The sequence below is a fragment of the Chelon labrosus genome (assembly GCF_963514085.1).
Source record: "Chelon labrosus genome assembly, chromosome: 21".
Classification (NCBI taxonomy): Eukaryota; Metazoa; Chordata; class Actinopteri; order Mugiliformes; family Mugilidae; genus Chelon; species Chelon labrosus.
The window spans coordinates 17,211,100-17,236,367 of record NC_140354.1 but is presented as its reverse complement, the minus strand read 5'-3'; the positions used below and the strand labels follow the sequence as shown (position 1 = coordinate 17,236,367).

The following is a 25,268-nucleotide window of genomic DNA, read 5'->3' as shown; positions in this document are numbered from 1 at the left end:
TTCGACTTCTCCAGTGCTTTCAACACCATCCAACCATCACTGCTCAGGGGGAAGCTGGAGGGAGCTGGAGTTAACAGTAGCCTGGCTGCATGCACCACCGACTACCTCTCCAACAGGCCGCAGTATGTGAGGCTTCGCGACTGTGTGTCTGCTGTGGTAGTGCGCTGCAGGGTACTGTGCTCTCTCCCTTCCTCTTCACCCTGTACACATCGGACTTCAGACACAACATTGACAGCTGCCACCTCCAGAAGTTTTCTGACGATACAGCCATTGTCGGGCATGTGTCTCAGGGAAACGATCTGGAGTACTGGGAGGTCATCACCAACTTTGTGGACTGGTGTGCTCTGAACCACCTGCACATCAATGTCAGCAAGACAAAGGAGGTGGTGATTGACTTCAGCAGGAAACCACATCTGACTGCACCGGTGAACATCCAGGGCTTGGACATTGAGGTCGTGGAGGAATACAAGTACCTGGGTGTTCACCTTAACAATAAACTGGACTGGACACACAACACAAACGCCCTGTACAAGAAGGGCCAAAGTCGTCTCCACCTGCTTAGACGACTGAGGTCCTTTGGAGTGTGCAGGTCACTGCTCAGGACTTTTTACGACTCTGTGGTGGCTTCTGCCATCCTGTATGCAGTTGTCTGCTGGAGCAGTGGGAGCTCAGAGAGGGACAGGAAGAGACTGAACAAACTGGTCAGACGGGCCGGCTCTGTCCCGGACTGCTCTCTGGACTCCATCGAGGAGGTGGGTGAGAGGAGGATGTTAGCCAAGCTGACATCAGTCATGGACAACCCCTCTCACCCACTGCATCAGACTGTTTCGGACCTAAGCAGCTCCTTCAGCAGCAGACTGCTGCATCCACGCTGCAAGAAGGAACGCTACCGCAGGTCCTTCATTTCAGCTGCCATCAGGCTGTACAACACCAGCCTGAGTCAACAATAACTGTCTTTTTGCACAAATAAATCAGTTTTTTTGCACTGCCTTTTTGCACAAACCACTGCCTCACCATCTCATAGTTTTAAGTTTAAGCAATTATTTATTTGTAAAGTTTATTCCACCACCACACTGTATATACAGAATGTCTTTATATTTCTAGTTTTTCTCTTCATATTTTTTAGAGTATTGTTATTTTTTGTGTATATTTTTCTAATTTTTCCCTGTCAATGTTTTTCTGTATATACATTTGCCAAATTCCATGCTACTGTGACAAGATATTTTCCCATATAATACGTGGGATTAATGAACATGTCTTATGTCTTATGTCTTAAATCAATTGTTTCTGGGTTTGTTCATTTCCTGTTTTATTTTGTAGTCACCAACTCTCTATGGTTTCAGATGTCATCACTTCCCCTGTGTGGCTGCTGCCTCTGATTGTTTGCCCCACCCTGATGTGTTTCACCTGTACCTCATTATTCCCTTTGTATTTAGTCTCAGGGTTTCCTTCTTCCTTTGCCAGTTCATCATTGCTCCCATGTCTGTGTTGTTTGAGTATTTTCATTGTGTGCTTGAAGTTTTTCCCCACTATTATTGTGAACTTTGTATTTGCTTGCCTTTTGGAAGAAAAGACTTTCCATCCACCACCTGAGTTCTGAGTTGTGCGTTTGAGACTGGTATTTTGTGTTGTCAGTTGTACAGAATAAAACACTACCTGGCCAAAAACAAAACAAAAAAGTCGCCACCTGGATGATGAACTGATGCAATGAGTAGCTTCTCATTTCTTATGCAACCATATGGAAAGACACGTCCCGTGGTCGTGGAAAATATTTTAGTCTGTTTGAGAAGGGTCAAATCGTTGGCATGCATCAAGCGGAGAAAATATCTAAGGAGATTGCAGAAACTACTAAAATTGGGTTAAGAACGATCCAACGCATTATTAAAAACTGGAAGGACAGTGGGGAACCATTGTCTTCGAGGAAGAAATGTGGTCAGAAAAAATCTAGATTAATCACGACTGGTGAGTATTTAAATGTTTGGTGAAATCAGATTGAAGAAAAACAACAGTAGATCTCAGGGCTATGTTTAATAGTGAAAGTAAGAGCATTTCCATATGTACAATGTGAAAGGAACTCAAGGGATTGGGACTGAACAGCTGTGTTGCCTTAAGAATTTGTTTCATATGCAAATTCTGTAATTTTTTTGCTAATGCTATTCTATTTTACGATAGAATTTTTTAACTTTTATTTTATTTTTATTTTTACTTGTTGCTCTCAAGAGTTTTTTTTAAATGTGCAACTGAGCAACTGTGACCAAGCAATTTCCCTTGTGGATGAATAAAGTCTGTATCGCTCTGATGATCTGCATTTTCAGTTCCTTTCTCCTGAAATGTCAGCGGTAACACAAACAAGTTGAAATAAATCTTTAAACTTTTTTTGCGAAATATAGTTTTCCACTTGGCTCAGATGGAAGAATTTATTTATTTAAAAAAAAAGAAAGAAAAAGCAAAATGCGACAAAGTGCAATGGATAGAGCAAATACATAATACAGTGCTCAGTACATGAATCATATAGCTCCAGTGTAGAGACATAACCATATAAGATAAAGGATGTATGGTATATTCCCAATACCAAAAAAAAGTTGCATATTTAACAATAGACATGACTTCACACTGTGTCATGTTTACACATCGATTCTTAAATGTCATTGGTTAATTTTTATAAATATACAGTTGATTTTTCTACTTGAAAAGCTGCTTGAAGTTGACCAAGGAGAACAGAACAGACAGGCAGTAAAAAAAAGAGAAAGTTAGAGCATGGCATCGCGCAAAGAACTTCAACTGAACAGACCACGTCAGTAATCCCACTCCACTTCTCCTGTTTGCTCAGTCAGCATCTTCATTGTGTCCACTGGTGCCTCCTCGTCGTTGTCACCTTTCCATTTCAGCTGGACGGTCACTGAAACACAAGGATGAGAATCATCTGAACAAAAACAAACAAAAAAATAGTAAATGCCTTTTCGTGTAATGTATTTGGCACGTTGGTGAACACAGACTTTCCATGTGGACGGGGGCTGGCGACTGCTTCGCTGCTTGTCGTCTTCTCTTGGAGATCACACAGAACACCAGCAACAGCAGCAGCAGAGACAGCAGGATCGATGCAGCTATTGACAGGGTCAGCAACAACAAGGACACTAGGAGAGGAAAAGTTGTTTTTTTTTTGTTATTTTCTTGGCAAATCTACGCCAAATCCTGCACAAGCCAATAGCATTCCCTGTTTGTAGTGTAGCTATGAATATGCAGACTGAACTCCTAAGATATACCATGTTGCCAAAAGTATTGGCTCATCTGCCTTTACACGCATATGAACTTAAGTGACATCCCATTCTTAATCCATAGGGTTTAATATGACGTCGTGCCACCCTTTGCAGCTATAACAGCTTCAACTTTTCTGGGAAGGCTTTCCACAAGGTTTAGGAGTGTGTTCATGGGAATTTTTGACCATTCTTCCAGAAGCACATTTGTGAGGTCAGACACTGATGTTGGACTGGCTCGCAGTCTTCACTCTAATTCATCCCAAATGTGTACTATTGAGTTGAGGTCAGGACTCTGTGCAGGCCAGTCAAGTTCTTCCACACCAAACACTCTCATCCATGTCTTTATGGGCCTTGCTTTGTGCACTGGTGCACAGTCATGCTGGAACAGGAAGGGGCCATCCACGAACTGTTCCCACAAAGTTGGGAGCATGGAATTGTCCAAAATCTCTTAGTATGCTGAAGCATTTAGAGTTCCTTTCACTGGAACTAAGGGGCCAAGCCCAGCTCCTGACAATAACCCCACACCATAATCTCCCCCTCCACCAAACTTCACACTTGGCACAATGCAGTCAGACAAGTACCGTTCTCCTGGCAACCGCCAAACCCAGATTCATCCATCAGATTGCCAGATGGAGAAGCGTGATTCGTCACTCCAGAGAACGCGTCTCCACTGCTCTAGAGTCCAGGCCATGGAAACCCATTCCATGAAGTTCTCTACGCACTGTTCTTGGGCTAATCTGAAGGCCACATGAAGTTTGGAGGTCTGTAGAGATTGACTCTGCAGAAAGTTGGCGACCTCTACGCACTACCTAACCCTAACCCTAACCCTTGTTGCACAGGTGGCGTCCTATCACAGTACCACGCTGGATTTCACTGAGCTCCTGAGAGCGACCCATTTTTTCACAAATGTTTGTAGAGTCTGCATGCCTAGGTGCTTGGTTTTATACACCTGTGGCCATGGAAGTGATTGGAACACCTGAATTCAATTATTTGGATGGGTGAGTGAATACTTTTGGCAATACAGTGTATAAATAAATATAGCGATTTGGTGCAATAGCATATTTTCTGGGAATAAGTTATCCATGATGGTTAAGCTCGGGACAGACTGCAGGTCAGTTGATTAGTTTATTTTCTTACCTTTAACAGAAAGTCTGACAGCATCACTGGGGGAGGAGCTGAACATTTGACTCAAAATGCTTTTCTCATAATGACACTGATACAAGCCATCATGGTCAAAGTTCACTTTAGGGATGCTAAAGGTAGCAGAGTTGGAACTGGACATTTCAGTCCTTCTGAAGGAGCCTGACGTCTTCTGGAGGACGAATGTTCCACCATAAAGCTCAGTTGTGACCGAACAAGTGAAACTGACCCCTTGACCCCAGGTAACCTCACCGGCTGAACTCATGGAGATGCTGGGCTTTGGGAGATTTGCTGAAATTAAACAATGATGATATCTGAGACAATGCAATTCAGTTTGATTTGACATTTTGTTTTATTTAACTTTGTTTTTCTGAGCTCAACAATAAAAGACTAAATATGTTTGCCGATGACAACTCTCTTTCTTTGGGCTCTACTATGTCTTTCAGCTTTGTTGTAGTTATCAATCATACCCTTTTCCCAAAATGAAAAATGTTTAGAACACTTTGTAAATCAGTTCAGTTTGGAACCACTAATTGGAACTTTTTATTAGTTTGGCATCCTTTGATTATTCCCACAAGAGAATGAAACCTGTGAATCTTTTTCTTACCGGAGAGTTCACTGGAGTCACTTCGTGGAGACTTAAATGTACGACTTGAGCTGCTTTTCTCATATTGACACTGGTATGATCCCTTATTATCGAAGTCTGCTTTGGGAATATTAAACGTAGCAGAGTTAGTACTTGAAGTTTGGTTCCTTATGTATGAACCCGTTGTCTTCATCAGGATGAATGTTCCACCTAAAACTTGAGTTGCAATCGAACAAGTGATTCCAACATCCTGACCCCAGGGAACATTATTAACGAGATTTATGGAGACACTGGGCTTCGGTAGAGTCACTGAAACAACAACACAATAGTTGAGCATTAGATGTGTTGCCAATTAATTGAGCTACACTGATTCTGACTTTTTATTAGTTTGGCATTATTCGATTATTCCCACAAGAGAATGAAACAGCAACCTCAGAATTATTGTTCTTACCGGTAACAGAGAGTTCACTGGAGTCACTTAGTGGGGACTTAAATGTACGACTTGAGCTGTTTTTCTCATATTGACACTGGTATGATCCCTCATTATCAAAGTCCACTTTGGGAAGATTAAAGGTAGCAGAGTTAGTACTTGAAGTTTGGTTCCTTCTGAATGAACCCTGCGTCTTCCTCAGGATGAATGTTCCACCTAAAACCTGAGTTGAGATTGAACAAGTGATTCCAACATCCTGACCCCAGGTGACCTCACCAAAGTGATTCATGGAGATGCTGGGCTTCGGGAGAGACACTGAAACAACAACACAATAGTAGAGCATTAGATGTTTTGCTGATGAGTTAGATGTGGTTTATACCTCTGCAGGACATAGACAGCGTAACCTTTGTCTGTAGCCTACGCCAGGTCGGACCATTTATACTTGCGCACTCGTCAGTCTGACTCTCTCTGTTAAAACACCACCTAAACGCTAGTCAGCGCTGTGTCTGTGTCAGCAAACCTTTCGCTGAAATTTTGCAGAAGACAAGTCATGCAAATGTTTGTATCTTCGAACCTCCTCAGTTAACCATTCCTCGATGTGTCGATCTTTAATTATCCAAGTCAATCAAAGCGAATATTGCAGAGATGGAGAAGCAGACAGAAATACTAAAGCGGAAATACATTACTACCAATCACAAGCCCTTGAGGTCTGCGTTGCCACAACGTGTAGCTACATTTCTGGGAAGATGCGAGTCAGGGGACGGCGTTAGGGTCTGTGTAGGGTCTAGCTACGTTGTCAAATTAACGCAGAAGTATAAACTGTGCATTAAGCTTCTCTGTTTTAAAAAAAAAATAAAAATTTATCAACTGCTGTCCTTACAAGAGAATGAAACCTGTGAATCTTTTTCTTACCAGTAACAGAGAGCCCACTGGAGTCACTTAGTGGGGACTTAAATGTACGACTTGAGCTGTTTTTCTCATATTGACACTGGTATGATCCCTCATTATCAAAGTCCACTTTGGGAATAGTAAAGGTAGCAGAGTTAGTACTTGAAGTCTCTGTGTTTCTGAATGAAGCCTGCGTCTTCATCAGGATGAATGTTCCACCTAAAACCTGAGTTGAGATCGAACAAGTGAAACTGACTTCCTGACCCCAGGTGACCTCACCAACGTGGTTCATGGAGATGCTGGGCTTCGGGAGAGTCACTGAAACAACAACGCAACATTACAGCATTAGATGTGTTGCCGATTAACTGAGCTACACTGATTCTGACTTTTTATTAGTTTGGCATTATACGATTATTCCCACAAGAGAATGAAACAGCAACCTCAGAGTTATTGTTCTTACCGGTAACAGAGAGTTCACTGGAGTCACTTAGTGGGGAATTAAATGTATGACTTGAGTTGCTTTTCTCATATTGACACTGGTATGATCCCTCATTATCAAAGTCCACTTTGGGAATATTAAAGGTAGTAGAGTTAGTACTTGAAGTTTGGTTCCTTCTGAATGAACCCTGCATCTTCATCAGGATGAATGTTCCACCTGAAAGCTGAGTTGAGATTGAACAAGTGATTCCAGCATCCCGACCCCAGGGAACCTCACCAGTGTGATTCATGGAGATGCTGGGCTTCGGGAAAGTCACTGAAACAACAACACAATAGTAGAGCATTAGATGTTTTGCTGATGAGTTAGATGTGGTTTATAGCTCTGCGGGACATAGACAGCGTAACCTATGTATGTAGCCTACGCCAGGGCGAACCATTTATACTTGCGCACTCGTCAGTCTGGCTCTCTCTGTAAAAACACCACCTAAGCGCTAGTCAGCGCTGTGCCTTTTTTGCCAGTCAGATTAATATTTGTTTCTACTTCCTGCTTCACTTTCAACAATGGCGACTGAAACTTTCGTTGAAACTTTCAGTGAAATTTTGCAGAAGACAAGTCATGCAAATGTTTGTATCTTTGAACCTCCTCAGTTAACCTTTTCTCGATGTGTCGATCTTTATTCATCCAAATCAATCAATTCGAATATTGCGGAGATGGAGAAGCAGCAGGAAATACTAAAAAATACAGAGGCTAGCTTGTTTTGGTACTCGACATTAGCTGCCTTGTGCGAGCTTCTTAAACGGACTTTGAGATTCGCTGAGTTTCTCCCCTTGAGAAGCAAAACACATATTTTGTCACAGTCTGTCTCCACTACAAGACACCTGCTTTTATCTTTCTCGTCGTCATATTAAAAAAAAGTCCGATACAGGACTTTGCCGCTTTCTCCCAGCTTTTGCTGCAACCGCCATGGTGCTGCCAGGTGACGTCACAGACCGCGAGGTGCCGTAAGGTGCTGCTGCTGCTGCCAGCTGGCGTAAAACTGCCAGAGTGGAATAAATCGATCATATGAATCCAACCAACTGAGGTTTATAATTAAATTGACAGAGACGAAAACGTAGGGAATTACATCTATAATTTCAGTTTGTTTTAGTTTGTTTGCTAAACACGCAATACAGTTTCAGTTAGTTATAGTTTTTTTCTTTTAATTTTCGTTTTTATTTATTTCAGTTAACGAAGTTGTTTCTTCAATTTTAGTTTTCGTTATTTCGTTCGTTTTCGTTAACTATGATAACCTTTGTATAAACCGTGCATTAAGCTTCTCTGTTTTTTTTTTTTGTTTTTTTTTTAATCAACTGTCATCCTTACAAGAGAATGAAGCCTGTGAATCTTTTTCTTACCAGTAACAGAGAGCCCAGTGGAGTCACTTAGTGGGGACTTAAATGTACGACTTGAGCTGCTTTTCTCATATTGACACTGGTATGATCCCTCATTATCAAAGTCCACTTTGGGAATAGTAAAGGTAGCAGAGTTAGTACTTGAAATTTGGTTCCTTCTGAATGAACCCTGCGTCTTCATCAGGATGAATGTTCCACCTAAAACCTGAGTTCCTATCGAACAAGTGATTCCAACATCCTGACCCCAGGTGACCTCACGAACGTGATTCATGGAGATGCTGGGCTTCGGGAGAGTCACTGAAACAACAACACAATATTACAGCATTAGATGTGTTGCTGATTAATTGAGCTACACTGGTTCTGACTTGGGATAAATTAAAGGATTATCTTGAGTGAATGTAGCAACAACCTCGGTATTGTTTTTCTTACCAGTAACAGAAAGTCTGACAGAGTCACTGAGGGAGGAGCTGAATGTTTCACTTGAAATGCTTTTCTGAAACTGACACTGATACAGTCCATCATGATCAAAGTCCACGTTAGAAATGCTTAAGGTAGCAGAGTTTGAATTGGATGTTGCAGTCTTTCTGAAGGAGCCTGACGTCTTCTGGAGGATGAACGTTCCACCTAAGAGCTCGGCTGCGATCGAACAAGTGAAACTGACCCCTTGACCCCAGGTAACCTCACCGACTGGACTCATGGAGATGCTGGGCTTTGGAAAAGTCACTGGAAATACAAAATGACACAATGATGATATTTGAGACACGTAATTGAGTTTGACTTGATTTTTGATAATAAAAGAGTGAATATGTATGTTGATAACCAATGCTGATCTCCAACTTTGTCTCCAACGTTATGTCCCAGACGTCATCACAGACGGGCACCGTTGTGGTAGATTTGTGCATTTGCTATATGTGATGCTTGCTAATGAGAACACTTCTTACATTGGTCCAGTATGGTGACCTGCTTAATTATACTCCATTAGACTGTAGCTAAAATATGTTGTATGTTACACTGTGCCACTAAGACTATGGCAAGAAACAGTGACTGAGGAAAATGAGTAATACAATTGATGCCATGAAAATATAGTCTACTCTTTATTCTAAAAGTTATGAACAAAGACAATTTTTAACCAATAAAACACAAATATATTAATCAAATGAGAGACCTTTGATACTTCCTTCAGTAGGAGAATATAAAGTTGAAGCATTTGTATAAATGTACCAAAGAAGCACTTGAATAAGTACATTTATTAGACTTTGCACATTTCCAGGCAGCTAGGGAAGTACAAATAATGGTAAAGTTCAAATTCAGAGCTGGAGGGTATGATGGTACTCTCACCTACGTTTTCTCGCTATCGTATCATTATGATTCACAGTTCTTCTCACCTGAACAGACGACACCAGCGTCCTCACCATGGTTACAGTTGTTCGTCCCAAATCCTCTGTGCTCACACTCAGTTAGAGAGCTCTCGCTTCCCGAACAGACCACATCATCGAGCCAGATTTGTCCGGTTCCTTGACCAAAAAGGGCTGATTGAGTGGCGCTCAACGCTGTCCCACAGCCTAAACGTCTGCAGACCACCTTTGCAGCGTTTAAGTCCCAGCTGTCATCACAGACTGTTCCCCAGGCACTGCTGTGGTAGATTTCAACTCTTCCAGAACACGCAGTAGACCCAGCCAACCTGATCTCAGCACCTGATAACTGATTAGTTCCTGGAGAAGACGAGTATTTTCTGTTAATTTTCTTATTGTTTGTAACATTTTGTCATGAAAGAAATCCCTTTATTAAAACACATTTGCATCTTTCAAAAACGATTGAAAGCCTCCAAATTAGAAGTTGACAGAACTCTTTGCACAACTGCTTTTGAAAGTATGCTGGGCAGGTTGGTTTTCGGCTTTTAGCTCTGTATCTGTGCAATTCAGCAGCACTGACTGGGTGAACAAATCACAAGCAAACCATCGCCAGAGAAGTCTTTTCTGTGAATTTACTTTGTCTTTCTAACATTGTGTCATTACAGAAATCAATTTCTGAAAACACCTTTGCGTCACTCAAAGGCCTGGATTTACAGTGTTATTTTTCCGTCTTTTTTTTTCCTACTCTTTAATTTTGAAAAGCTTGCTGGACGGTGAGGTTTTCAGCACTTTCTGCTACATCTGTGCAGTTTGCCTATTAAAAATACAGAGGTGAGCATTTTTGTTGGTGAAAGTACTTATCTAAAAGTTTTCCTACCTGTACATTTGACTCCAGCATCCTCACTGTGTCCACAGTTGTGCGTCCCAAATCCTCTGTGCCGACACAAAGTTAGAGAACTCTCACTTCCTGAACAGGCCACATCATCAAGCCAGATTCGTCCGGTGCCTTCACCAAAATGGGCTGATGAAAGGGCACTCAGCGCTGTCCCACAGTTCATCTGTCTGCATACCACGTTTGCATCATTTATGCCCCAGTCATCATCACAGACCGTTCCCCAGGCGCCGTTGTGGTAGATTTCAACTCTTCCCTGGCAATAAGTAGTGGAAGCTAACCTAATCCCAGCACCTGATAACAATCACAGATAAACTATTGTCACATAAGAGAAGATTTTTCTGTGAATCTTCTTCGTCTCTAACATTTAGTCATGACTTCGCTTTCTTCAAAAACATTTGCTCAAAAGCTTTTGATAAATAGCTGCAACCAGATAGCTAAACTTATATTAAAATTGGATTTACAATTTAATTATTTTTTCCATGCTTTTTTCTGCTCATCAATTCTGCAACACTGACTGGGTGAAAGAGTTATGAGGGTGAGTACTTTTGTTGCTGAATCTACTTATCTAAAAGTTTTCCTACCTGAACAGAGGACACTAGCGTACTCATCATGGTTACAGTTGTGTGTCCCAAATCCTCTGTGGCGACATTGAGTTAGAGAGCTCTCACTTCCCGAACAGGCCACATCATCGAGCCAAATTGGTCCAGTTCCTTGATTAGCAGAGCTTCCACTAATGGCACGCAGAGCCGTCCCACAGTCCAACTGCCTGCAGACCACCTGTGCATCATTTAAGTCCCAGTCATCATCACAGACTATTCCCCAAGAGCCACTGTGGTAGATTTCAACTCGTCCAGAGCACCGAGTTGATTCAAGTCCAGCTAACCTGATCTGACCTATCAAGAACAAGACATAATGATCCTTTATAAATAATGCTTAAAAGAAAAATATTTTATTTATGATAAAATAACAGACTGACCTGCAGCAGGTGAAGATGAGACCAAGAGAAAACAGACTGTAGGAGAAGAAAACGCTGCACTGTTCATTACACTCAGCTGAAAAATGCTAAAAGAAAATTTGATGTGATGGATATTTGCATTGAAGCAAAAGCTCTCAACGACCTCCTTCATATTTATACGCTGTAGTGTCTGCATAAAAGTAAAGAGCATCAGGAATTACATTATGGAAAATATGTCTTACCCAGTGTCAAAAAGTGACAACTTCTCTGATGTCTGTCCCCCATCACTGCTCTGATCACTTATGAGAAAAGACGAAAGACAAGTGAACTAAAACCTCTGGAGTACAGAATTACTTCACACTTCCTCTTTGAATTTCTTACAGTTTTGTGTTATCTTTTTTTTTTCTGAAAAAAAAAGAGAGAAGTACTGGCTACTAAAATTGGAGTGGTCCTACAGTACTAGTGCATAAAACATTATGCAAAGTACAGTTGAACTGCTGTGTACTGTGCCCGTCTTCATTTTTGCATGGTCACACTTTAGTATGTTAAAAAACAGATGAAACAGCTGTATGTGAACAGGATTTAGCAGTGCTGGAATTCATTATAGAGGACAAAATGATATGCTTGTAGCTTATTGGTGAATGGTCTTGTATTCATATAGCATTCTGTATTCATTTGTATTCTTCTCTTCCCATTCGTATTTAATGCGCTTTGCAGTCACAAACACATCTGTCTATAAGGTAAGGAGGAGAATAGCGAGAGACAGAGTGGGATTACATTGCATGCATACTGATCCCGTTTGGAGATGATCTGGGCCACAATGCGTCCTGACCATATTGACAGACCCCCCAACTAGTATTGCCTCATTCATTGAGAAAAAACACACACACAACCACTATTTCTCAATGACTGCCCGAAAAGGTAAAAGCACTGTAAGCAATGTCTGCTCATTAGTTGGGAGAGCCTTTAAAATAGTTAGTCATTGTGGATGTTAACTAATTAAACTAATAGATGAAACTAAACAGGAATTAACTTAGGCTGTGTGTAAGTTGGAAGACAGCGGCGGTTTGCACTATATATTTATTTGAGTGCAAAACTATGCTTAAATCTCAGACGCATGTTGTGATGCATTTTTACTGCAAACACGAATACTTAAAGCTGGATACTTGAAATCACTCAGGACGTGTGTTAAATCAGGTCTGAACAGGACCAGAGAGGTAGGAGAGCAGAGAAGAGATAGTCAGTGCAATGTGGGAGGTCCCCCAACATCCTAGGCCTATTGCAGCATATCTAAGAGCTTGTGGTTCATGGTCACCAGAGCAAGAGCCAGCTCTCCCTATGACGTTGTCAGTCAGTTTAACATTAGCTTCAAATGCAAAAAAGTCCACCGTTGGTTCATAACATCAATGCACGAACGGACGTGACGCAAGGAACATAGGGGAAAGAAAAAGCTAAGAATACACTAACATTCATTAATACACAGGATTAGATGTTACAATCCCTTGTGCCAAAATCCAAGGCAAAACAGCATTATAAAGGCCCACTTTTCGGGTGGAAACACATCACTTTGTAAATATTATTATCATTATGACTTAGATATCACCAGGATTGGATGTGTGCAAAAATCGTAAAAGAGTAGTAATTTCCAGAGGAAGTAGTTGTAGAAAAGAAAGAATACATTAATAAAACACCGTCTGGTGCTGGTGCACACAGGAGTAGACCACCACCTCACATCCTGGATGTTGGACTACCTGACCAATAGACCACAGTATGTAAGGACACAGGACTGTGTGTCTGATGGGGTCGTCTGCAGCACGGTAGCCCCTCAGGGAACTGTCCTGGCTCCCTTTCTCTTCTCCATCTGCACTGTTGACTTTAGACACATTTTTCAACTAGCTGTCATCTGCAGAAATACTCAGATGACTCTGCAGTTGTCAGCCTCATCCAAGATGGGGAAGATGAGAGAATATAGGGGACTCATCCGAGAATTTGTAGTCTGGTGTCTGGAAAACTGCCCCCTGCTGAATGTGGGTAAAACCAAAGAGCTGGTGTACACCATACACACCAATGAACATCCAGGGAATGGACATAGAGATAGTGGACTCTTACAAGTGCCCGGGTGTTCACCTGAACAAAAAACCCGGACTGGTCTGACCATGCTATGTACAACCAAGCTTGTTCTCAGTAGGCCACATACATAGAACTACTATTGTGTTTAATTTGCTATTTTTTATGTTTAATTAATGTTTACTTTTCCGTGTCTTGCACGGAAAAGTAAGTGTGTCTGCGAATAAGTGTGTCTGTGAATGCACTGTCCTTAAAACTATACGCTACTGTAACCCACTGTGGCATAGATTAAATGATTATCTTATCTTATAAATGGGTGATATATTCAAGAAAAAAAATAGACACACTGGATGACACAGTTAAGCAACAAGGGTGCTGCCAAGCTGTTTCTGATTTTGTGTCAACTTAGCACGATTGGAAACATTGGAAAAACCGAAGGAAGGAAAACATGACTTTTATAGAAGGTCCTATGTTGGGGCACAGATGACAGGAGTTTCAGTTCCCTTACACTGCTGACAAAAACGGCAAAAAAAACAAATCAAAGCACAATAAATAAACTCATGTGCAATAGACCTATTTGTGAAACAGCATTAATAAACTTCAGTGACTCAAATAACAGGACAAAAATAATGAATTCATTTGCATAATATAATGTGGACAAGCCCGAATACTATTTATATTGGAGACAAAATAACACTGCATTCCAGAATCTGAACCTCATCCCGTCAGTGAAACATGGGGGTGGTAATGTTCTTGGTTAAGCCTGTTTTGCCGAATCTGGCCAGGACGGCTTGCCAACAATGATGGACCGATGAATTCAGTGAACTCTTAAAGAAAATGTCAGGACATCTGTCAGTGAGCTGAATTTAACCCTTTATAGGGCACTCATTGAAGAGTCTTATTGTAGAGCACAAGAAGCCTTTTTTACTTTTGTAACATTTTTCAAAATTTTTAATTTTCATGTAGAAAATCAAGGTCAATGAAGTTACCACATATGGTTCCTTGTCCTTAAGTGGTAAACAAATGTAAACATGTATTTAGACCATTAGAACAGAAGGGCTGATTCAAATGATTGTCAACATACACATGATCACATTAGACAACATCAGGCCTCTTCTTTGTTGTACCTAATAAAGCAGTTACGCTCAGCGTTCATGCAGAGGTGGACCTTGCAGACCACCATTTGACCCTGATTTGACCGGAGAATGTTTCCTTGGTCTTTGCTGATCGGCTGGTGAAAACCACATTCCTCTCAGCCTCACTGAGAGGCACAGGGACGCAATTCAAAATGTGTGCTGATGTTCCTCGCCCTATAAAGGGTCATGCAGCAAGACAACAACCCCAAGCACTCAAGTCATTCTACAAAATAATGGTTAAAGAATAACAAAATGAATGTTTTGGAACAGCCAAGTCCTGAACTTAAGCCAACAGAAATGTTTGTGGAAGGACCTGAAACATGTGAGAAAAGCTATCAACACCTCAGAACTGAACAGTTTGTGTACTGAGGAAAACTGTCGAAAATTCCTCCAGGCTGCTGTAGAATTGCTGTTATTGCTGCACAAGTAGGTCACAAAAACCTTTAAGCAGCACTTTATGAAGTTATTATAAGTTAAGCTCGAGAACCAGACCACACCCCATATAATTCTATTTCCCACGCCTACCTATAAAAGTGTTCTCCTAACCCTCTTTACCTCTCTAGACTTTTCTAGTCTGTAGTCCCATGTGACTTCTCATGCTCATCCTGACCCACCAGAGAGTGACATGTTCGGCCTTTTACGAGCGATTTCCGATACTCCTTCTTGCTACTCTCTAGTGATGGAGAAACCCAATCTTTCTGAACCACTGAATCAGTATGATGCAAGTGAGTTGAAATCAAAAGCTCCACCTCCCCCATGTTAGTGGATGGCACTTGGGTCAAACTAAAACACTAAAATACATAACAAATATTTATTTTTTCCAAGCATGGTTTCAGTTATTGTAGGTAGTTAGGTAGTTATACTATACTCTGGCTCCAAACTCGCCCTTATCCCTGGGAAAATAGCATCAGTTTGGCCAATGCAAGGAAGTGTACATATATATATACACATATATATACACACTCACAGTATATGGTTGAAATGGTTGAGTGTTTCAAAGCATTTCATACAATTTAATATGGCGACATCTGCTGGCCAACCTTCAACATAGCATTTGCATGGAACAAAAGGGCTCTCAATACATGTTCTGTGTGCATCTTGAAATTTTTGACAGTTGTCTCTTTCAAATACATTAATAATATGTACTTGTGTTATAATGTGTTTGTGCCATCATAAAATACTGTATGTAGTATAATTTTGCAAGATTAACAGAAATCCAAAAATATATTTACAAAATACAAAAATTTAGGGAAAGTAAAAAGGGGAAATGCACAACAAGAAGACCCTTTCACATTGGACAGAAGTGAATAGAATACGAAAATATATTTTGGCATGGTTAGCACTGATCTCGCAAAAAGAAGGTTCTGGGTTTGAGTCCATCGGCTGACAGGGGCCTTTGTATGTGGAGTTTACATGTTCTCTCAGGGTACTCTGACTTCCTCCCACCATCCAAAGACATGCTCGTTGGGTTAATCGGTTAGTCTAAATTGGCCGTAGGTGTGACTGTGGTTGTCTGTCTCAATGTGGTAGCCCCGCGATAGACTGGCGACCTGTCCAGGGTGTACCCCGCCTCTCGCCCAATGACAGCCGGGATAGGCTCCAGCCCCCCCAGCGACCCTCCAGAGGACAAGCAGTTTCAGAAAATGAATGAATGCTCCCTTTGTGTACAAGAGTTTTCTCCTCTGGAGACACAACACATTAAACTAACAATACATAAGACTATCACAGAAACACTTTCTAATGGTCTCACATTCACTATACACTTATCTGGTAACTGTTCTTATGCGAGTATGCAAATCATCTTTAGTGTTTGTCTGTCTATAGCCTAACTGTGAGTGTATAACTGTATGCCAGTTTATCTAATCTTAAACTAACATCCAATGAAACATTGGCATTAACGCACACTCTCATCCTGTCAAAAAAAAACAAAAAACAAACAAAACAACATACAGTTGCAACAACACTGCATTGCATCATCTGAACCTCATCCTGTCCGTGATACATGGGTGTGGCAATGTTCATGTTTAAGCGTGTTTTGCAGAATCTGGGCCAGGACGTTTTTTTCGTCAGTGATGGGCCGATGGATTCTGACTTAAGCCAGTGAACTCTTTTAAGTTACCCATCAGTCTGTTCCTCTTCTTTGTTACTATCTCTCCAGCGTTGGAGAAGACCCTTTAACGTGGCACAGAAGTTGCTGGCATATGAAAATATATTTTGGCATGCTTGTAAACATTAGTTAATCGTTCTCTGTATGTGTACTTAATAAGTATGTGAGTGTGCAAATCATCTTTAGTGTTTGGCTGTCTATAGCCTTTCTGTGAGTGTATAACTGTATGCCAGTTTATATAATCTTCTGAATTTTCTAAATCTCAGTCTCCCTGGTTGTAATTCAGTAAAACTTTGGCAATAAGTAAGACTCTCTTCCTCTCAAATAAAAGAAACAACATATAGTTTGGAGATTGTTTATCAGCATTGTGAAACGTCGACGATGCGCGTGTGACGTAATTAAGTTATGTCATTTTTTTATTCAATGACGTAGCATAGAAACATCTTGACTCAGTAGCAGTTTTAGGTACAGACGAACCGGGCAGCCGCATGGGCGAACCCGGGGCGGCATTTTTTCATGACACAAGGGGGGCGGCACGAGGGCTTGGAAAAAAAATAAATAAAAATCTTCGCTGCTACATAGTTTTCTATTATCTGTCATATCTGTGTGGGGAATTGGCAAATTGGCGCCACCTGCAGCTGCCCCTGCTTGCTGAGAAGGTGCCGTGCATAGAAGCTGTGCGTGAGAAAGCGAAAAGAGAGGGGGGCGCGGGGAACAGTTCACCTCTGGGTCTCACCCAAATTGAACGGATGTGTGTTATATGGAATACATTCTTCCATATAACGCACACTTCATTCATAATATTATAAGTACAGGCCTATAATTCCTGCACGTTTTTGTTTTTATGAATTGTGTGAAATGGCCAAATAAAAATAGGTAATACAAAACGATTATGTGGTCACCAAGATGGATTGGTTAAGTCTTGACTTCTGGTCGTGAGTGACAGCGTTGGGGGATGGGAAATCTGTTGACTGTCAAGTGTCAAATAAACGCAGAGATGGACAGAAAAAGGTCAAAGCCATCAGGTCCCTGCAAAATCACTCCCTGCAAGAAAAGTTTCTCAACTGCAGCCGTTGCACCGGGAAAGGATCATTCCACTCCACCAAAGGAAAAATGAAGCAAACTTTTCCAGACTATCTCTATTAAAACTCAATCAATCTCTCTCCCAACCAGTCGATCCAATCCACCACTTCCGGGTTCATCCAATTGTATTCACCCACAGACTGCATATAAAAGAGGTTTCTTCTTTCAGCGACTCCCAACAGTTTATTCAAAATGTATCACACCCATCTATGTCCCAGCTGCCACGGCGTGTGGTTCCATTCCTGGGCAGGTGCACGTCAGCTACGGCGCCCGGGTCTGCGTATGCTCTGCGCTGTTGCCGTTTGTTTCAGGGTCACGTTCTTGTGGGAATTTGTCAATTTCAGTACTCACTACTTGACTGAAATGGAATTTCAATCATAATAACAATGGATCACTTTTTATACTTACATATGCAGTTTTATGGTGTATTAATGTTGTTTTTAGTATTATAATCACAATTCTTTCCCATCTACTGACAATTAACAATACAATGTGCTGCACGTCCGACACTGGTTGCAATGGAACATGCTAAATACAACGACTTCTCAGTCAAATATGGATTTGAAGCCAGAACTTGTTCACTGGAACTTGTCACGTTATGTAGCAAAGAGAATGGGTGGAGTGAGGGCTCAAGTGCAAAACAGACAGTCAGGCTGAGCAACTCAAAATATATTTAATGACAACTTACAAAAATAGGAGCAAAAGGCACTGAAGGAATAGCAGGGGTAATCAAAAAACTATAAAAAAAGAGAGATGACCAAAAAAAAAAAAGAAAGCTAGACAGAAACTCACTGAACAAAAAAAAAAGAAGAAGAAACAAATCAGATTTTCTTTTCACTTGACTCACCTTGAATTTCACTTGATTTACAAAAGCAAAATGCCACAAAGTGGAATTACATGATGCAGTATACATGAAGCGTGTGTTTTGAACATCATTCAGACCCTCAGTGAAGAGACAAAGACATCTGTGTGGAGATGTGAGACCATAACGTACATGAACACACATTTGCACCACATCCGGACCTTATTTTCACTGCTTTGATCGTGACGCTGCGTCCGCTTTTCTTGACACCGTTGTCTTTTGTAGATGTTTTTTATTTGGTTAAAACCTGTGATACATTTCATTGTCATGTCTATTTGACTTATTTGTTCCTTTTGAACAATCTACATTTATGAAAAACTAGGTTAAGTTAACGTTACAAACGAATACAATCTAATATTCTCTACTAAAAGATTTGGGGAAAATAAGTATGTGAACTTAAAGGCTAATGATATCTGTGAAGCGGAGGCAGGAAGCCGCAAACTAATCTTGGAGGTGTATGCTCATTGATTCTATAACTGTATCATGATCATGTTTTGGTAAACAGCTAAATTAACAAAACTTGTGTCAGTGTCCGAATATATCTGGACGCAAATGTACAATAAGGGTTGAAATTAAGAATTTCCAAGTATTTCAATGAGTGCCCTATAAAGGGTTAAGATTTCTGCATAATGGCGTGGGAATCATGCACTCTGTGATTTGAGATTCTTCTGCTGCCTGGACCTAATCAAGGGTCAAAAGAGATCTTTCAGTGTGGCTTCTGAAAAAATGTCAAGCCAGAACAATTGTTGCCTTCAAATGGAACATGTGACTCAAGCAGCAACTTTGATTGTAGTTCATGAGGACACCGCTGCGAGGCAACTGTTGGCGTCCGTTTAGCAAGCTAATGACTGGGTAACTGCTAATGCGTAACGGAAAGGATGAGGCTGTTGGGGGATGGGAACATCTTTCTTTGTTCAGAAAAGGCCTCTGTCATATATTCTTCATCATCTACTTTCACTCTGTCCAAATTACCTCATAATCACAAGGATTACTCTCTTCTTCCTCCATGTTTCCTGTTGGCTCTGTCTGTTCCCTGCTCATTTCCACCAGCTCAACATTCCAGTGGCGATGCTCCTGATGGTCGTCGTCTTCACGAGTGTGTGCGACAGTCACTGAAAGACAAGAATTAGAAGAAAATATTCCTTTAAAATATGAAAAACCAAAGCACCTATCTTTTATTAAAATATACTGTGTGCCCTGGTGAACACCGACTTTCAGTTTGGACTGGGGCTCTGCGATGCCTCGATTGTTGTCTTCTTCTGTGGACCAGATAGACCACCAGCAAGAGCAGCAGGAGAGAAAGCAGGGTCTTTACAGCTACAGAGGTGATCAGCCACAACGAAGGCCCTAGGAGAGAAGAGATGTATAATGATGTTTGGGCAAATCTGCATCACGAGCAGCTGCACGAGCTAATAGCATTTCCTGTTTGCAGTGTAATTATGAATATAGAGAAAGAAATAATCAAATGTAAATTCATTATTTTACACTGCAGTGTTTAGTTGCAATAGCAAGGCTGGTTTCATTTTGCACAAGACTTGATAAAATATCCATGATTTTTAAATTCAAGGGGAGAAAATATTCACACTGAATGTTGGGCAAATTCACTTCATTAAAGATCAATAAAATACTTGATTAGTTTGGGTTCTACTGAATTTGGAGGCCAAGTCAACACCTTGTGCTGGTCTTCATGTTTTTTTGAGTTGTTCCATAAACTGTTTTTGTATGTGTGCCTGTGTCAGGCTGCATCCTGCTGGGGATGTCTGTTGCCATGAAGGAGTGTCATTGCTATGGGGTGGGGGTGTCTGATCTGGTCTAGGTGGGTGCTACATGTCTAAGTAACATCCACATGAATGAATGCCAGGTCCAAAAGTGTCCCAGCAGACCACTGAATTGTCACAAGATGGTAAATATTATTCACTTCTCCTGTCGGTGGTCATAAAGTTGTCTGCCGACAGAACAGTTAAATGCAGAATGAATTAATTAGCTGCTGTAGAAAAACAAAAAAGTACATTTTAATATTTGACTTTCTGTGGATGATTACCTGAACAGACGACACCAGCGTCCTTACTGTGTCCACAGTTATCTCTCCCAAATCCTCTGTGCTGACACTCAGTCAGATTATTCTCATTTCCTGAACATTTCACGTCATCAAACCAGATTTCTCCAGTTCCTTCACCAAAGTGAGCAGAACCAGGAGCACTCAGTGCTGTCCCACAGCCCGACTGTCTACAGATCACCTCAGCATCATGTATGTCCCAGTTGTGGTCACAGACTGTTCCCCAGGTGTTGTAGAAATAGATTTCAACTCTTCCAGAGCACCAGTTACCACCAACCAGTCTGATCTGACCATCTAAAAAAGAAAAGAACACAATAAACAGTATTTGTGCAGTCGTATGTGATAAAATGTGATCATGGAACAGCTGAAGTTGAGATGAAACATGCTGAGATATAAGTGGATTTAGATTAGATGGGTATAAGAAACTCAAACTGATGAGAGACTTTTGGTTTTCTCACACCCTTTCTGTTACCATACAGGAAAGACAGAATTGCTACGTTTAGCAAAATGCTATTCTAATAAAAGTTTTCAAGAGTGTGTTTCTGTGTTGTGTGATTCACCACTATGTCCCGTACTGAACTTAATTCAATGGCCTACCTTGATTCAAGATCAAGATTCAAGATTTCTTTATTGTCAATTTCCCAGTACGTACACAGCGTACAGAAAATGTATTTCGATGCAGTTCTTCATTTCTTTCTCAGTGAAAACCAGTACAGTATTAAAATGAATCAACATCAAATACATATATCTATATATCTGTAGTTTAATATTTTTGGCTTAAAACCTGAAAAAGTTTCTATGTATGCCACAAAAGTATAGACTGACCTTTAGCAGCTGAAGATGAGGTGGAAAGAAGGACTGCAAAAGAGAAAAAGATGTAATTGAATGTTTAGTGAAATATGAAATTGGTTGTTTTCAGACATATACATGAAACTATAAACTCCAAATTTCACTGATCTATTGTTACATGACAGTGGAAACTACGATAAGTAAGATGCATCTCACCAAACAACCAGAAGTTTCTCTGTGTGCACTCCATGGCCGTGTGAGTGTTCTGTCGTAGAAAGCTGAGCTAATTGCAGTGGTGTACCTTTTTTAACACTTCCTCTCTTCTTCTTCTTTTAAGGTATAAACTTAGAGTGCAACAGCCATGTGACTGTATTTTAATAGAAGCAATGTAAAACAACAGCGGCAAATGAAGCATAAAACTTTGTACGTGCAAAGCTTTGTAACCCTAACCCTAATAATAACCCTAACACTTGCTGTGCATGTGTTTAATTTAGATATATGTATAGAAGGTAAAGCAACCCTAAAAGTTGTGTCCCCTGAATCCCTCCTCTCCTTGAAAACCCATGATATACACCAATCAGGCATAACAGTATGACCTAATCAGTATGACCTCTAATATTGTGTAGGTCTCCCCTGTGCCTCCAAAACAGTTGTGACTCATCAGAGAATGGACATGGGCCTTCTGAGGGTGTCCTGTGGTGTCTGGAAACAGGATGTTGTTAGTGGGGATGGAGGTGGGGAGAGGCGTCTTTGGATCATCCCACGGATACTTGATCAGTTTGATCAATCAGTGTCATTGCTATGGGGTGGAGGTGCCTGGTCTGGTCTAAGTGAGTGGTACATGTCTAAGTAACATCCACACGAATGAATACCAGGTCCAAAAGTTTCCCAGCAGAGTTGTCACAAGATGGTCAATGTTATTTACTTCTCCTGTCAGTGGTCATAATGTTGTGGCAGATCGGTGTATGCACTTTGAGAATGTGCATCTCTGTTTGCCTTTCTCGGCTGCTGCAGCAAAATCAAAAGCTCTCTGCAGAGTTTGCAAATGCCCTAAGACAGAACAGAAACTTGACGACATTTCACACCATGGCCACAGAATTTTTACCACTGCAAAAGCTTGTTGGAGCCCCACTCCCACTCATTGCGGATGACAAAACTAATGAAAACCGTCACTAATGAGTGCATTTATAAAACCTTAGATGAACATTCACTCTAAAAGCAATGGCTTACAGTCACATGTGATTGTAGTTTGAACTGCACAAGCTTTCTCTGTTCAGATCGCTTTGAAATTGATTGTTTTACAATAAATATATTGGAAGCTGTATTCTTTGGAGGGAGTTTTGTCATGAAGTGCAATCAAACTTGACAACTTTGAAGCAATATGATGATGGAGATGAATGGCAATTTATTGTCATACGACAGAAACACAGAAACTCTCCAAACATTTACAGGAAAAACTGCCTGCGACTTTGGCTCCTATCACAAGATTCACCACGCTGACGACGGATGTGGAGAGACAAGTGACCCGAAAGGAGCGGTGATAATCTATTCAAAGCTAACTGTCACATTTTCATAGCCATCATCACTGGTGTCGTCGTCATCTACTTGTTCCTGTCGTATCTCCTTAGTGTCCGAAACCTCGTAGACATGACTGTGTTTCGGGGCCACGTCCACATAATCATTAACATTCACATCGTTCTCCTCCTCCACCTCCTCCACTTTGCTTTCCTGCTCTTTCTGGGACTGGCTCCAAACTCGCAAGATGGCGCTGCCCGTATTCCTGGGAAAATAGCGTCAGTTTGGCCAATGCAAGGAAGTGGGGATGCATTGTCCATATTTATTTACAGTCTATGGTTGAAATGGTTGAGTGTTTCAAAGCATCTCATTCAATTTAATATGGCGACATCTGCTGGCCAACCTTAAACATAGCATTTGCATGGAACAATAAAGGACGGGGTGTCATGACTCAGAAAGGCATGGTTATGTTTAACAATAAAGGTTCTATGTGCATCTTGGAATCTGTGACTGTTTTCTCTTTCAAAGACATTAATAATATACTCGTGTTGTAATGTGATTGCGCCATCATAAAATACTGTATTTAGTAGAGATATGATTTTGCAAGATTAGAAATACAAAAATATATTTACAAAATACAAAAATTTGGGGAAAGTAAAAAGGGGAAATGCGTGTACAACTAGGGACTGTTATGACAATAGCTGTGCTAAATGCTGGTGAAGCTGGAAGGGGATTTTTTTTTGGGGGGGGGGGGTGAAAGATTTTTAGATAAAAACGAGATAATTTCAGCTGAGTTAGCCTTCAGTCTGTTACTCTTCTTTGTTATATCTCTCCAGCTTTGGAGAAGACCCTTTCAGATGGCACAGAAGTGGCTGGCATACAAAAATATATTTTGACATGCTTAGCACTGATCCCACAACAAGAAGGCTCTGGGTTCGAGTCCATCGGCTGACAGGGGCCTATGTGTGTGGAGACTGCATGTTCTCTCCAGGTACTCCGGCTTCCTCCCACCGTCCAAAGGCATGCTTGTAAGCATGGGTGCAGATCCCGGGGGAGACGATGGGGGGGGGGGGGGGGGGGGGGGGGGGTGTCCCCCCTAATTTCTGAAAAACATGAATTGTCCCCCCAATAAAAATAACCTAAATTATTCGAAATGTGCAGTACTTTTTGAATGATATGGTGAGCCTCTATGTAGTTGTGATTTATGGTGGCATGGTATGAGTTGCAGACTGCATATAAAAGAGTTTTCTTCTTTCAGTGACACCCAACAGTTTATTCAAAATGTATCACACCCAGCTATGTCCCAGCTGCCGCGGCGTGCGGTTCCATTTCTGGGCAGGTGCACGTCAGCTACTGCGCTGGGGTCTGCGTATGCTCAGTGCTGTTGCCGTTTGTGTCAGGAATCCAGTCGGTCACATTCTTGTGGGAATTTGTCGGTTTCATTACTCACGACTTGACTGAAATGGAATTTGAATCATAATAACAATGGGTCACTTTTTATACTTTAATATGCAGTTTTATGGTGTATTAATGTTGTTTTTAGTATTTTGATCACAATTCTTTTCCATCTACAGAAGATTAACAATACAATGTGCTGCACGTCCGACACTGATTGCAGTGGAACATGCTAAATACAACGACTTCTCAGTCAAATATGGATTTGAAGCCAGAACTTGTACACTGGAACTTGTCACGTTATGTAGCAAAGAGAATGGGTGGAGTGAGGGCTCAAGTGCAAAACAGACAGTCAGGCTGAGCAACTCAAAGTACATTTAATGACAACTTACAACAATAGGAGCAAAAGGCACTGCAGGGATAGCAGGGGTAATCAAAAAACTATGAAAAAGAGAGATGACTAAAAAAAAAAAAGAAAGCTAGACAGAAACTCACTGAACAAAAAAAAAATAAGAAGAAACAAATCAGATTTTTTTTCCCACTTGATTCACCTTGACTTTCACTTGATTTACAAAAGCAAAATGCCACAAAGTGGAATTACATGATGCAGTATACATGAAGCGTGTGTTTTGAACATCATTCAGACCCTCAGTGAAGAGACAAAGACATCTGTGTGGGGATGTGAGACCATAACGTACATGAACACACATTTGCACCACATCCGGACCTTATTTTCACTGCTTTGATCGTGACGCTGCGTCCTATTTTCTTGACACCGTTGTCTTTTCTAGATGTTTTTTATTTGGTTAAAACCTGTGATACATTTCATTGTCATGTCTATTTGACTTATTTGTTCGTTTTGAACAATCTACATTTATGAAAAACTAAGTTAAGTTAACGTTACAAACAAATACATTCTAATATT

The 25,268-nt window shown here is 40.9% G+C and overlaps 2 protein-coding genes across 2 annotated transcripts; both read right to left on the bottom strand.

Annotated features, from left to right (window-relative positions):
• Positions 1 to 2,795: 2,795 nt before the first annotated feature.
• LOC311506193 (leukocyte immunoglobulin-like receptor subfamily A member 2) lies at positions 2,796 to 9,033 on the bottom strand (the record flags this gene model as incomplete). Its single annotated transcript, XM_084570070.1, has 7 exons — positions 2,796 to 2,899; positions 2,997 to 3,104; positions 5,435 to 5,728; positions 6,326 to 6,619; positions 8,135 to 8,428; positions 8,561 to 8,854; positions 8,952 to 9,033. 7 exons carry the CDS (start codon positions 9,031 to 9,033, stop codon positions 2,796 to 2,798), a joined length of 1,470 nt encoding a protein of 489 aa, XP_084426196.1.
• A 26-nt stretch (positions 9,034 to 9,059) lies between these two features.
• LOC311506192 (scavenger receptor cysteine-rich domain-containing protein DMBT1-like) lies at positions 9,060 to 21,683 on the bottom strand (the record flags this gene model as incomplete). The annotated part of the gene is made up of 8 exons (XM_084570069.1): positions 9,060 to 9,825; positions 10,361 to 10,525; positions 11,119 to 11,271; positions 19,581 to 19,700; positions 19,801 to 19,935; positions 20,630 to 20,938; positions 21,470 to 21,502; positions 21,650 to 21,683. 8 exons carry the CDS (start codon positions 21,681 to 21,683, stop codon positions 9,494 to 9,496), a joined length of 1,281 nt encoding a protein of 426 aa, XP_084426195.1. The 3' UTR covers positions 9,060 to 9,493.
• Positions 21,684 to 25,268: the final 3,585 nt, after the last annotated feature.